At 33.9% G+C, this 13,912-nt stretch overlaps 3 protein-coding genes and 1 long non-coding RNA gene across 6 annotated transcripts; 2 read left to right on the forward strand and 2 right to left on the reverse strand.

Annotated features, from left to right (window-relative positions):
* Positions 1-132: 132 nt before the first annotated feature.
* On the forward strand, positions 133-1,543 carry LOC127067848 (uncharacterized). Of its 3 annotated transcripts, none has more exons than XM_051003263.1 (4): positions 133-642; positions 760-938; positions 1,016-1,237; positions 1,316-1,543. In XM_051003263.1, exons 1-4 carry the CDS (start codon positions 565-567, stop codon positions 1,371-1,373), a joined length of 537 nt encoding a protein of 178 aa, XP_050859220.1. In that variant the 5' UTR covers positions 133-564; the 3' UTR covers positions 1,374-1,543. The 3 variants fall into 3 exon arrangements, with proteins under 3 accessions (XP_050859220.1, XP_050859307.1, XP_050859388.1); XM_051003350.1 differs by having other exon boundaries at positions 1,016-1,229; XM_051003431.1 differs by having other exon boundaries at positions 136-642; positions 1,016-1,217.
* A 1,272-nt stretch (positions 1,544-2,815) lies between these two features.
* Positions 2,816-7,706, forward strand: LOC127067675 (uncharacterized). The gene is made up of 4 exons (XM_051002907.1): positions 2,816-2,877; positions 3,526-3,874; positions 6,256-6,476; positions 6,682-7,706. The coding sequence occupies exons 1-4, from the start codon at positions 2,866-2,868 to the stop codon at positions 7,609-7,611; spliced, it is 1,512 nt and encodes a 503-aa protein (XP_050858864.1). The 5' UTR covers positions 2,816-2,865; the 3' UTR covers positions 7,612-7,706.
* A 1,079-nt stretch (positions 7,707-8,785) lies between these two features.
* LOC127067293 (uncharacterized) lies at positions 8,786-10,267 on the reverse strand. Its single transcript, XR_007782586.1, has 4 exons — positions 9,957-10,267; positions 9,456-9,679; positions 9,205-9,276; positions 8,786-9,110 (listed from the first exon to the last, which is right to left on the reverse strand). It is a non-coding gene; the product is annotated as an uncharacterized LOC127067293 (long non-coding RNA).
* Positions 10,268-11,053: 786 nt separating this feature from the next.
* Positions 11,054-12,133, reverse strand: LOC127067248 (cuticle protein 16.5-like). The gene is made up of 2 exons (XM_051001976.1): positions 12,039-12,133; positions 11,054-11,924 (listed from the first exon to the last, which is right to left on the reverse strand). The coding sequence occupies exons 1-2, from the start codon at positions 12,048-12,050 to the stop codon at positions 11,160-11,162; spliced, it is 777 nt and encodes a 258-aa protein (XP_050857933.1). The 5' UTR covers positions 12,051-12,133; the 3' UTR covers positions 11,054-11,159.
* Positions 12,134-13,912: the final 1,779 nt, after the last annotated feature.

Raw genomic sequence — 13,912 nt, forward strand, 5'->3', positions numbered from 1 at the left:
TTTATTGTTTTAAGCCTTATGAATATTAAATATCTGATAATTTTTATTATAAACATTTTGATAGATGATTATTTACTATCTTATTTATTATAGATAAATATCATATTTATCTATGTGTATTTGGAATTAGGATCTATCACAGTTCCAAAAATTATCGTCACGCGATAGTAAACGATTAAATCTTACTGCTTGGATTTTGCTTCTGTGTGTTATAATGTATAATGTACAAACGCAAGAAAATGAGCTATGGGATTAAAAATAATACGAAATTATTACGAATAAAGATAAAATAACGCGATTAAAAAATAAAAATGGAAATTCCTTATAATTTTCATTCGATATAAAGTTTTAGGTTATGTATTCTTTATTTATTTAATGATACTAAAGGATACTGAATGTACGCCTTAATGTTAAATAGATAATCATTATCAGTACCTTTATAATTGATAAAAATTATTCGAGTAAACAATGGGAGTTGAATAACTTTTAATAATATTGCTTTATTAGTAGAATAAAATATTTTCATGTAATATAAGTAGTTTGATTTTATGTAAATAAGTAATAATGTCAACAATAGATTCACATCGATTAACTGAACCAGAATTCTTATCAGAATATGAACTCTGTCAAATATTAAAAAACGTGAGTAACTCATTAATGTTAACTCTACTTTGAAATAAATGTTTTATAAAAATATATGCATTTTCTATATTATATAATATTTTTACTATATAATATAGTTTTATCTTGTTTATATAGAGATGTATCGAAATAAGAAATTTTGAAAGATTATCTAAAATGGAATTGATAGAGTTATACAAACGAGTTGCTATGCCGTTACCCCAAAGACAACTTCGAAACATAAATTGTAAAGAGGCAAACAGAAGTAATTTGAATCAGAAGCCTGTATCAGAAATAGATCAAAATATGACAGTACAGTAAGCAGTATAACAATATAGTAATACATGTTTGTAGATTTAATATTTTAATAATAATTTGTAAATTTATTTTTTAGGCTTTCTGATAAACATGACAATACAAGCATTACTAACTTACATGAAAAAAAAAGAAAAGTATTTCATGAAAATTTAATAGAACCAAAGTCATTCATGCATGAAACTAAATCAGTATTGAAAAAAATTCGTCTAACTTCTATATCAAAAAGAGAAATTGATTGTAATGGAATTAACAAACATGAAATTAATGAAGAAAATGAAGTATGGTTTGATGTATTTATGTATATATATATTTATTTATTTTATATATATTTATATATATTTATTTTATTATTAAAATTATTACCCTTATGTTATAGGATTCAACTTTACCACCTACAAAGAAAAGGCAAAAAATTACATGGCCCTAACTTTTAATTAATAAGTAAAATGCGAACTTTTTTGTTTTATTTAAAAAAATTTGAAATTTCTCTATATTATTACACTTTTTATTCTTATTACAAAGAATTTTGAACTGTATATTACAGTTGATTGACAGCTAATGTATTTATAAGAATATATTTTAGCGTTTTTTCATTGATATAAAATGCCTTTTTCTTATAGGTTTATCATGTAAAAATAATGCTTCCAATTCCTTGATTAATGCATGTAAAAATAAAGTATGAAGATTAAAGTATGTATAAAATAAAATAGATTACACTAAAAATTAAATTATATATAAATAAAATGATTTATCATTTATATATGTGCTACACTATTATGTAAAGAAAATATAAACATATAAAAGAACATCGCGCGCTTTTTAATTTTTGGTCGGTATATTACCAACGCCATCTAGTAATGTAAAATTGTAACTAATTGTTAAAGAATGCCCCTAATAGTAGATAACATTAATACATACGTGAAGAATGTTATTCATAAATCCCCGAATAACATTGTATTTTTTCAAAAATTATGTGTGTATTATTATATACACATGTATTTGTGTTTTTGTAAAATATTTCAAGAAAAAATTATTTCAATTTAATAAGCTTTGTTACATACCTACAAATTTACTTTATATTTCACATAACGTTATAAGAATTGTTTTTTTTTTTATATATTCGATTATTAATGATTTATAAATTTATTCTTTTATAGATTATAGATTATTAGATTTTTAATAAATGTCCTAATTCTTATATTTATTTAAAAATGAAAAATGTAAAAGTAAAGAAAAAATGATAACTGAGTCATGTTAAAATTAGTGTAACTATCTAGTATACTTTATAATTTTACAATCAAAAGGTGAGCGTTCCACGATAAATCGTGAGTGCACTTAGTATTCTTTGTGCGGGCCAACTTAACATAGCGGAAGTGTTACACTTGCAACTGAGACCAAAACCTTTCAGTTACGCAATAGCGAAAGTAATACGGTGATACAGAAAAATTATTGACCATTTAAATATCAAATATTTGACTTGGGGTATAACTTTAATAAAAAATTAATGAATGTCGTATATAACTACATTGTTTATAAAAAGAGAATATTGTTTGAAAACGTGAGAGTAAACGATCCTACAGAAGAAAATTTACAAAACTGAACTCTTTTACTGATTTTGTTTACCTTTTGTCGATATAAAAACTAAAGACTTTTATTTTTAACAAAAGTTTTTGTAATTATTTATTATAATACGCTCATTTGAGGATACGAAAATAGTTCAAAACGAGAGCGAAACTTTTCCTGTCTCATATGATACACGTCACGTACACTCATTTCAAACTGTTTGCAATGCAACGAGGGATGCGGTACACGTTTCACGAATGACCACCCCGTCGTTCCTATAAATACGATTGTCAGCACTTGGTCGAACGTCAGTCCTTCTCTAAACACATCTGTGAGATCATAGGATTACATTCAAGTAAAAAAATGGCTATCAAGGTGAGAATATGCGATTAAATAAAATCTATACGGAAATAATAAGATATTGTGCGACAATATATTTTCTATACAAATAGTATAAATTAATTAGAAAAATATAAAAATTGTGAAGAAAACTATAAACATTTAAATCTTTTAATTCTTTTTCTCTAAATCTTTTAATTTGCTTCATTTCACAACTAAAATCTAAAAATATTTGCAAATTGAAAAATAAAGAGAATCATAAATCAATCAAAAAAAGTATCTCAGAAAACAATGAAATTACTTTTGAAATATGATTTAATATGATGTACATCGTTATAGCACGTTGTTTTAATAAAAGTATGAATTACATATCACTGATTGATTGTATTTGTCAATAATCATACACAATCATATTAGACATTGATCGTTTGTACCGTAACCCACTTAGGAAGTGTTCATAAGGCGATGTGAAACTTTCGTCCTTTTCACATTCGAACCAATTCACTTTCAAAAACAACGAGCTTTGCATACGTTATGCGAGAAGAGAGATAGTCTTATTATTTTATATCACTTTGATGTTATTACATAGTGCTCAGTATTATTGCACTTACAATATTAGTAAACAGAAAAAAAATAATTATCCGATGTATAGATTCGATGATATAAAAAATATTTTTTTTTCAGTTGATCCTTGTCGTCATGGCAGCTGGAACGTTTGCTCTATGCAATGGAGGAGCTATTCCAGTACCTGTTGCTGCTGTAGCTTCAGCAACGGATTACGATCCTCATCCGCAATATACTTACGCTTACGATGTAAGCGACAGCTTGACTGGTGATTCGAAGAGTCAACACGAGAGCAGAAATGGTGACGTTGTTAGTGGCAGTTATAGCTTAATCGAAGCCGATGGTACCAGACGAGTCGTCGAATACACCGCTGATCCAATTAATGGATTCAACGCTGTCGTCCACAGGGAACCTGTAGCTCTTATTAAACCGATCGTTCCTGTTGCTCCTGTTGCTCCAATTGCCTACCGTCATTGACTATACCTATTCTAGATACAAATATAACTGATACCATTATTTCTCCATACGACTAGTCACGTTTATCTCTACAACTTTCCTCGGTTCATATTTCCTTCATTCAACTTAATGAAGATACAAAGTTTGCGATAAATATTGCAAATGCTTGCCACGAATCATCGTGATGTTTTTATAAGTAAATTGCAACGAAGATGTTATATACTGGATGAAAATTTATTTAACATTTTATAGAAATTTTGAGATTTTAAACTATTCGTCGATAATGAGAAATTTTGTAGCATTGTATATAACTAATAATTTTAATTAACATTTTGTATGCATAATAAAGATATTTTATTATAATACATTTGTTTTCTGTTTATCTTCTTGATTTGATAATGTTAAAATACTTAAAGTTGCTTACTGAGTATTTTTTGAAAAGAAAGAAGATTGATTACACATCTTCTGAAGACTTTTGTATTATTAATCCATTGAAAATAAAAGTGATTTCGAAGAAAAATGATGCTTTTAGGAAATGTTTGTGTCAAAAATAGAATGATTTTCATAATTTAAATCGTAAATGAGTAATTAATATTCACCAATCGATTTAGAAGAGATACTTACTCCTACATGCATAATGATGTGATGAAGGATCAATTACAAATTATTAAATGCTAGAACAATGTAAATGAAGTTGTCTATTTTTTTCAATCGAAAATAGTGCGAATTATTGCGATATAAAGTCCCAATTGTTTTCTGTTATCTTGCCAGCATATCTTATGAAGAAAATCGTTGAACTATCGACGATTCGTCATTGTTTCGCAAAAGATATTTGTGGAGTACGCTGAGAAACGTGCCTTGCATTGAAAATTATATTCGACTTGCTGGCGCTTGTTCCTCGAACGCCCAGTATAGATTTATAAAATGTACTTCAATGAAACAAAAATCTATTTGTAATAAATCTTTTTATAGGAAACTCTCTCTTTTGTAGGAAAATCTCGTACGATTACACCAGGAGTTTTGAAGAATCGCGTTCCTGTACTAATTTTTTTACACTGTGCTCCACTTTTTCATCTATTGCTCAACTTCCTGAAATTGTAACGTAATGATTATTATCCTTAAAAATTCCTGAAATGTTTATAAATGTATTTTTTTAAGGTTTTGTTAAAATCGATTGTGTAATTTTTACGTTAAATTAGAATATAGAGCGTGAAGGACATATTTTTTTCGATTTCATGCACGTTCTTCTTTATTGTTGGGCTTTTATACATCGTATATAGTCTATATTATTCAGGAAGATTTAGACTGTCGATCAATGAAAGATTTTATCAAATCGATTTAGTAGATTTAGTAGTTTCTGAGATTACTTCGGACAATGGAACAAACAAACTTTGCCTCTTTATATATTGGTATGGATATTGATCAGCTCGCAGAAAATTGGCGACAATTAATACTTGATGTTTGTTTTAAGTGATGAAAGTAGGCATCCACGTAGAATTTCATTTAGGAATAACGTAAACCGTTCTGTCGACGGTAATCGTCTCTCCTTGCTCGTCACTCGTTCTGAATTTTCCGATGTCCTGCATTGTAGGTATTGGACACATTATTCAATGGCCTTCTACTGTCTCTCGAAATCGACTTACATCGATATTCAATTAGCATACAATGTATACTACTCCGAGTGATTCTTGATGATCGCTTACAAAAACTAAAAGAATTTTAACCAAAATGCGAAGAAGAAAATAAATGTTTTACAAAAATTGGCTTTACAAAATAAGTGTCTGATACGAAACTATTATATAGTATGGTAGTACTTTACAAAATATACAATGTTCTTTTTAAATATTTATTAAAATTTAAATATTCTTTAAATATGTAAAATAATATTTTTAAAAAATTAGATATAAAAATAAGAAAGGGATACTGAAATCGTACAACGAATAAACAAGATGCGATTCGGTCATCACTTTCTAAAATATACAATGTTCTATTGAAATATTTTTAATTAAATATGTGAAATGTTATTTTTAAATAATCAAAGATAAAAATAAGAAAGACATACTGAAATTGTACTACGAATAAACAAGATGTGGCTCGATCATCAGTCTTTTGAGTCGAGGCGAGCAACCCCAAAGATCGCGAAAGGTTGGCGCTTGGAGAGGAAAGACGGTATGCTGAGGTGCAACTCGAAAGACTTGCTTTCGTCGAACGACCTCGGTGTACAGGGAACGTTCCTGGTCATTGGCGTATTGGCATACAGGTCGCGTGTATGCGGCACAGTTCGATATGAAGAAACATAAACGCGCATACTCATTGTGTTTGTTAGTACACGTGCGCATCATGTCCTGGGCAAGCCCAGGTTGTATCGCAACGATTATGAGAAGGTCGTTGAATAAAAGAAGAAGAAAGAAGATATCACCGAAAGATTAGGTGGGGGCGGTAAAGGCGGGTGCTTTGACGTGTTGCGGCTTTGGGTGCAAGGAATTCTCGCGGGTTATTGTCTACGGATGGCACAAAAATGTAAGTCGCAACCGAGACGTATAAAAGTGCCACCGATTTTACCCCGAGGCATCAGTCTTCTGCCGATCCTCTTGTGGACAAACATGGCTGGCAAGGTAAGTAAGGGAAGAGACGTCCTAGAATCGAAGAAGGTCTATGATTCTGATCGAAGGCAAAGAAACGATTAAAATCCTTGAATCTTGATCAATTTATATTGCTAATATGTAAAATGCTATAAATTGACATTAAATCTTAATATGGTTAAAATGGTTGTCGGATAGAAGCTGAAGAATATGCCTAACTTTTTTTCCTCCCTTTTAGTTCGTTGTATTTTTGGGGTTGGTGGTGTTCGGGCAATGTGCGGTGGTACCGGCGGCGATACCAGCTGTAGCGACTGTTCCTGCGGCAAGACTGGAGGAATTTGACCCGACACCACAGTACAGTTTTGCCTACGACGTTCAAGACACTTTAACGGGTGACTCGAAGGCTCAATACGAAACAAGAAACGGTGATATCGTTCAGGGTAGTTACAGTTTGATCGAAGCCGACGGAACCCGGCGTATCGTCGAATACACGGCCGATCCCGTAAACGGATTCAATGCCGTCGTTAGCAGGGAACCTGTCACTGGTTTAGCTGCTATCGCTGCACCTTTTGTACCCTATGCACCTGCTGTGTCACCCTCCGTTGCAGCTGCACCTGTACCTGCACCAGCTGCACCAGCTATTCCTGCGACTGGTCCCGATTCGGACGTTGAAGTGGTCGAAGCTAGAACAGGACCTCTAAAGAACGCACCGGCTCCACGCGATTTCGAACTTCAACAACAGCAGAGACAACAGCAACTCGAACAGATACGCCAGCAACAGCAACGTCAACAAGAACAGCAGCAACAACAGTTGCAGCAGCTCAAACAAATACAAGAACAGCAAGAACAGACACGCCGACAGATTCAGCAACAAGTCAGGCAAAAGCAACAGCAACAAATACAGCGCTCGCAAGAAGATGGTCAACAGGAAGAACAGAAACAGGAGGAGCAGCAGGAACAGAGATCTTCACCTGTCAGAGCTCTCGCCAGTCCGGTTCAACTTCGATTAGGACAAACTGAGAATGCTCAAAGAGGATTAGTCCAATTACCAACGACAAGAGCTGTCGCTACTTATCCCGCCTACACTGCTTATACGGCAGCATACTCATCGCCGTTTGCCTATGCGGCACCTCTTACCAGTCTCACCTATGCATCTGCACTCCTGTAAAATATGTATCGCCTAATCTCGATTTTTACACGACTTGTCCATCGAATAATATGTTACTATTAAGATTTTAATAAATTGCTTGTAATCTTCTGAAATTGATATTTTTCTTTTATACCTCATAACAATTAAGCTTTCTTGATAATACGTATGATGATTCTTGATGATGCATCTACGAAAGCCAATAATTTTCTTTTTTATAATATATACCAAACAATTTTTTATGATTATGTACCAAACAAGATCTAAAATTAATTTGGATAATACTCACTTCCCTTTTTGGAGAAATCGACTCAATTTCATAACATGTTTTCTCATTTCTTATTTCATGAAAATATGTATGAACTAAAAAAATAAAAACATTGTTTTCAGCAGACATTAAATCTAAATCATTTGCTCATAAGATATATCCCTTGTCATTTAAAGCAATACTGCATATTGATTTTGATTATTTTTACATTTTATTATGTGACAATGATTAATTATCGATATCCTAATATAACTGATGTGTATAATTTATTATGATTTATTCTCATTATTTTATCATGATTTATTATGGTGTACATACATGTTCAAATAATACTATTTCATTGATAAATATGTAAATAATAAACCCTCTCATTACAACGACTCTTATTATTATTATTTCAGTACCTTAAAGATTAAAATTCGCGCAAATAATATATCGAACTTTCGCGACTTATCGAAAACAATCGAATTGCGTCGTAAGTGGGGAAAAAAGAATCACCTCGTGATTCGTTTGTATCGACATAATTCAGTGTGTGGTGCACCCGCAATACATGATCAAGCGTGGGTGTAATAAAGTAAAAGCGCGGCGATCAATGTCACCGATAGATAGATCGATGCCTTGTCACGTTCATCCATGGAGCCGATTCATCGTCGTTCACCGTTACGCAAAATGTGTTACGTCGACGAGTATACGTTCTTTACGCAACAAACAATGTGCGTATGCGAGCAAGTATGCGACATCGTAATACCCCTCGACCTTCGACTACACATGCTGGCCGCGTAACGGACTTAAGCTAGACAAATACTACTTGTTGCGTGACAAATGCGTAATAAGATAAAAACTACGAACGATCGGCTTTTAAATATATCCGTAAGTTACAAACATGATTCTTATAATTGAATTCAGTGTTTACAAATTAAAATTTTATTTAAAAGTTCATCATTACGACGTTATTACTTATATTTCTATGCACGATTAAGAAAGGATATTTACTATAAAAATAATATGTTTGTTTAATTAATAACATATGATGCGGCTGGTCGCTAGAAGTAAGTAATAATATCAACATTGATCAGACGCAGAGAGAAGTGAGTAGATAAAACCGGTTGATGTCCGACTATATCGTCATGATTACTACTTTCAACTTGAGGCTTTTAAAGAATTGTAATGTACAATTTTCCTCTTGAATCTGCAAATCAATTATACTTTTATTTGATTCGATATTAATTATATCACATCCATCATTTTCCCCCTGTTAAGAAATCATAAGAAAGTTTTAAATCCGATACAATGATTAAAATATAATAGTTTATATTTATTTTCTTTCTTAAATTAAAGGACAATACCTTGCAAGGACGTCAAAGAGAAAAGAAAATATTTGTGAAGTTGAAGGACAACACATGTATTATATAATCCACCTGCAATTACAACGTAACGTTACTCATAATTGCTCTATAAATTCGGCTGGTATGGTCTTAATAAAAAATGGAACACGATAAAAGGCGGCAGACATAGTGAGAGGTATGCGTGCGACGAGAGGCACGATAAAAGTGAGAAAAAAGAGAGAAAGAGAGAGAGAGAGAGAGAGAATATATACCTAAAGTTTCGACTTTCACCAAATAAACCAGGGCTGCAGCCACGACCATCGGAGAACCGCGCCCAATGTCATTATGTACCTTCTCGTAATCGCGCCCCATATTACGTATTATACATACGTATAAGCCATTCGAGAAACCGGTTCACTTTTTGGTAGACCACTTCGTCAAAGTATTCGACCAAATCAACAGAGTGACAGCCGGAGGCTATGGATTTCTTTATTGACTTTAATTATAAAAATGTATTTGAGGATATATATAATTAGTTATTTCCCACTGTTCAGTTATCTATATTAAAGTCTAAAAAATCTACAATACATTTAAATACGTGTTACATTTGAAATCTAACTGTATGACGTACACATAGAAAGAAAAAAGATTTTAAATATAGTCTATAGCCGAATAATAAAAAAAGTCTGATCTAAACCAAAACAGTGGTAATGACGAAATAATATGTAAATTGTGACAAGAACTAGGGTGAATGAGAAATTTAGAAATCATACCTTCTCGATCGTCGTTAATTTCGTTCAACTTCGTAACCAGCCTACATACACTGTGATACGCACACGCTGCATGCATATGTATATGTACTTCCGAAAAGTACGAGTGCGCTCCGTTTCGTTTCGATTACACAATCTTTTAAATCGTGTCCCGGAATTTGGACTCCTTTCTCCCTCGGTAACGAATTCGGCCCGTGCGATCAACAACGATCAACGACATTGCCCTCAACAACAACCCACGTGAAGCCTCTCATTCTCCTACCATTTTACTCGACTCAATCTTCCACTCATGGATTTGTTATACGTTTTTATGTCTCCGCATGGCGACTGTAAAGTTCTGCCAAGGATAACCAAGGAAAGGAACAAGGAAAACCGCATATAAGAAACAAATGAAATTATATCAATAACTTATTTGAATTACAATCAAGATTTGGTCATTTATTTGCAATAAAAAAAAAATATTGGGAAAAAACTTGTTTTTTGTATTTATATTTGTATGCGAAATAATATTTGTGCGGTATTGAAACGCTCATTAATTTATTATATTCATCTGAATCACTATATCGTTGTCAGAATTTTTTTAGCAAAAATTCTGAAGCAAGATAGGTTACGATTAACAACCAAACTCCATTAAAATAATATATAATTTCATTGTGCATATATACCAACGACTTCCTTAAATCGAAGCACGTACGACCTTAACGATCCTTTCAAGTCGTCGGTAGACGTTCGTAACGCGGATCAACGATGTCGGATTACGGAACGTATCTTTCAAGTGTCAAAAGACGTTTAAGAAAGAACAGGCGAAAAATGGAGAAAGTAGGTCAATTTTGGCAATCGTCAAAAAGAACTTGGGTTATAGATAGCATTTTGTAGTAGAAGAGAGCTTAATCCTTTCGTCAAGGACAAGAAAGCGGAATAAGTTATGAAGTTATGAACATCCAAGCAAGTTGCGAGAAAAAATGATATGTGTATGTTGCTCACAGTGATAGCGATATGAATATATCTAACATGAATTATCTAACAATATAAGGATAAAGAGAAAGAAAAGAAGAAAGATAAAGAGAAATCGGGATTGTGATAGAGACGAATCAAAAATATTAGTTTAGTAACTCAATTTAATCAGTCACATGTAGTCTGCTAAGAAAAATAAATAAGATTCGGCCTTAGTCGACAACAACGTAGTGCGTTGAGGCAAGAGTGGACTTAATGGTAAAGAGCTGGTGCGGCGTAGGAGACGGCTGGGGCGGCATAGGAGACGGCTGGTGCAGCTGCGAACTTGGCAAGGGGAGCAGGATGAGCGGCATAGGCGATGGGTGTGGCATGGGCGGCGTAAGTAACGGCTGGGGCAGCGGCGAACTTAGCATAAGCTGGAGCTGCGGCGTAACTGAGAGCTGGGGCAGCAGCTAACTTGGCGTATGCTGGAGCTGCAGCGTATGCAGGAGCTGCGGCGTATGCTGGAGCAGCAGCGTATGCTGGAGCTGCGGCATAGGCGAAGGGAGCAGCGTGAGCGACTGGGGCGGCAGCAATCTTAGCTACTGGTGCGGCATAGGCCAGAGGAGCTGCGTGAGCAACTGGGGTTGCAACGTGAGCTACTGGAGCAGCAGCTACGGCTTTTACGGCGACGGTAGCTGGTTCTTTGCGTACAACGGCGTTGAATCCATTTACAGGGTCGGCGGTGTAGTCAACAGTACGTCTTGTGCCATCAGATTCCAGAAGAGAATAGCTACCCTGAACGACATCGCCATCACGAGTCTCCTGTTGGCTCTTAGCATCACCGGTCAGGCTGTCGTGCACGTCGTAAGCGTAGCTGTATTGGGGATGCGGATCGTAATCGGCATCGACGGCTTTAGCTACTACAGCTTTAGCTACTGGAGCTACTGCAGCTACTGGAGCTGTAGCATAAGCCACAGGGGAGGCTGGAATTAAACCGGCGTTAGCGGCGGCCACGAGGGCAGCGAAGGCTACAAACTGAAAGAAAAACAATAACTTGTTAGAAAGACTTTAAATTTTGCTTTAACGTTCTAACTTAGAGATTGGACATGGATGTTTTTAAAACAAAAGCCGTACCGATCCTTTACCCACCTTGAAGGCCATTGTTGAATAGACTCGGTTGGTTTGGATCGACTAAGCGACTGATGATGTCCAACGTTGATCCCCGCTGGTTTATATACTCGAGTTCGCGCGGTTACTCTTTCCCCCACTTTACTTTCAGCTTACCGAACTTTGAAAGTTAGGCCAGGTTGATGTCGACTGAAGTCAACCGCACTTGAACTTGGTCGGTGTCAATCTCTTATGATCTATATACTTGTATATATTATTTCGGTAAAAGTCTATGAATGTCTTAAAAATTGGTATAATCTTCTAATCTCCTATGAGTTCGATCTCCTATGATTCTACGTCGATCGAATAATCATTGATAATTAGTTGAAGTAACTTCTAACTAGAAAGTATAGACATATTATAATAAATAACAAAACTTGTAAACAATTCGATATCTTTAAAAAACATTGAAAAGTATTAGATATTAACTTGTATTCTTAATTTTTCATTTCTTAATTTTTCTGTAATAGATGCAGACTCTTTTTTAATAGATTAAGCAATAACGGCCTTGTTTAGTTTATCTTGCCTATTTCTCATAAAGTTAATAACGTGAGACATTAAAGCAATTGTTTGTTTGGATACAAACAGAATTCTTGAATAAACTAAAGATCATTAATAGATTTGGACTAAATAATGGATAATTATACTTAAATTTAAATTTTCACATAATTTATATCAAAATAGGAATTTTATCAAAAATGAAAATTATATTATATAACATTGAAATTTTATACTGAATATTTTACAATCTCTAATATAGTTTTCTTAACTTATTATGGAAATACACATATCAAAGAACGCAACATATGTCCATACAAAATTACAAATTTTCTAGAACAGAAATAAATAAGAAATGTAGTGTTACATGTTATAATATTACGATATTATTTCTTTTCGATTTCTTTGTATTTTATGAGCAAACAGATCGAAAGGATATCCTTTCTTTGTCACTCTCATATGTTTCAAGTCTGATGCCACGTATCAAAAATCGCGAACGATGGTGCGTCGCGAAAGTTTCGAAGGAAACGTGTCAGCCGGTATGTCCTGAACAGCGAACTACCTCTTCGATTGCGTCATATCTAACGTTACAGCTGGCGGGACCACGAGAAATAAGTGGAGCACTTTCATAAAGAAAAGATAGGTGGGCTGCCGAATCAGTGGTACGCCTCGATCGATTGACAGCCCGCGGCCATCGAAAATCGTACCGTGTTGATCGAAAATCAAGATTTTGCTGGTTCACCGCCTTTTGTCATGGCAATACGCCCAGGAAGACTCGAGAAACTCGAGCGAAATCTGAATCTTAATGCGAAGAGATAGCTTTAACTAGGTCCATCTAGATCACAGTACGTTCTTTCTACATCCGCGTACGTCAAATCGAATTGGCATGCATGAGTTTCTTTTTTCTTACAAGTATCACAACGAGCAATCAAGAATTTGATCAAATTTCAAAAAAATTCGTAAAGGACGATATGTAACGGGTATGACAATATATCCATATATGGATCCGAATCCATTTCGATCGAGTCCTTTGTATATTATAACCTTATGCTTTTTCTCTGTTTCACATTAATTAAAAAAAAAAGCAGTCGGCTTTGATTTCACCAAGTATGGGAATACTCAAGGTCGAAGAAGGAAGTTTGTGGGCCACTAACCGACGACGAACTATATACCGGATGTACTTCAGTAATCCTAATATCTCACCTTCGATCTCTCGAAGAAATATTAAATGATCAAAGTATCATCGTTTTTAACTCATCTAATAGAATAGATTGTAGTTACGTATTGCGTTTAATGTATATGTCTGGAGACTTCAATGAGTGCAGTTGCAAAGAGAATGAACATTTTATCAAAGTTTC

Source organism: Vespula vulgaris, chromosome 1 (assembly GCF_905475345.1).
Source record: "Vespula vulgaris chromosome 1, iyVesVulg1.1, whole genome shotgun sequence".
Taxonomy (NCBI): domain Eukaryota; kingdom Metazoa; phylum Arthropoda; class Insecta; order Hymenoptera; family Vespidae; genus Vespula; species Vespula vulgaris.

Coding starts and splice junctions, on each gene's coding strand:
- LOC127067675 (XM_051002907.1), top strand. Junction 3,875..6,255: donor TGTTGCTCCAATTGCCTACC/GTCATTGACTAT, acceptor AGGTCGTTGAAT/AAAAGAAGAAGAAAGAAGAT. Junction 6,477..6,681: donor GGACAAACATGGCTGGCAAG/GTAAGTAAGGGA, acceptor CCTCCCTTTTAG/TTCGTTGTATTTTTGGGGTT.
- LOC127067848 (XM_051003263.1), top strand. CDS start 565: ATGTCAACAATAGATTCACATCGATTAACTGAACCAGAATTCTTATCA. Junction 939..1,015: donor GATCAAAATATGACAGTACA/GTAAGCAGTATA, acceptor TTTATTTTTTAG/GCTTTCTGATAAACATGACA. Junction 1,238..1,315: donor GTATGGTTTGATGTATTTAT/GTATATATATAT, acceptor CTTATGTTATAG/GATTCAACTTTACCACCTAC.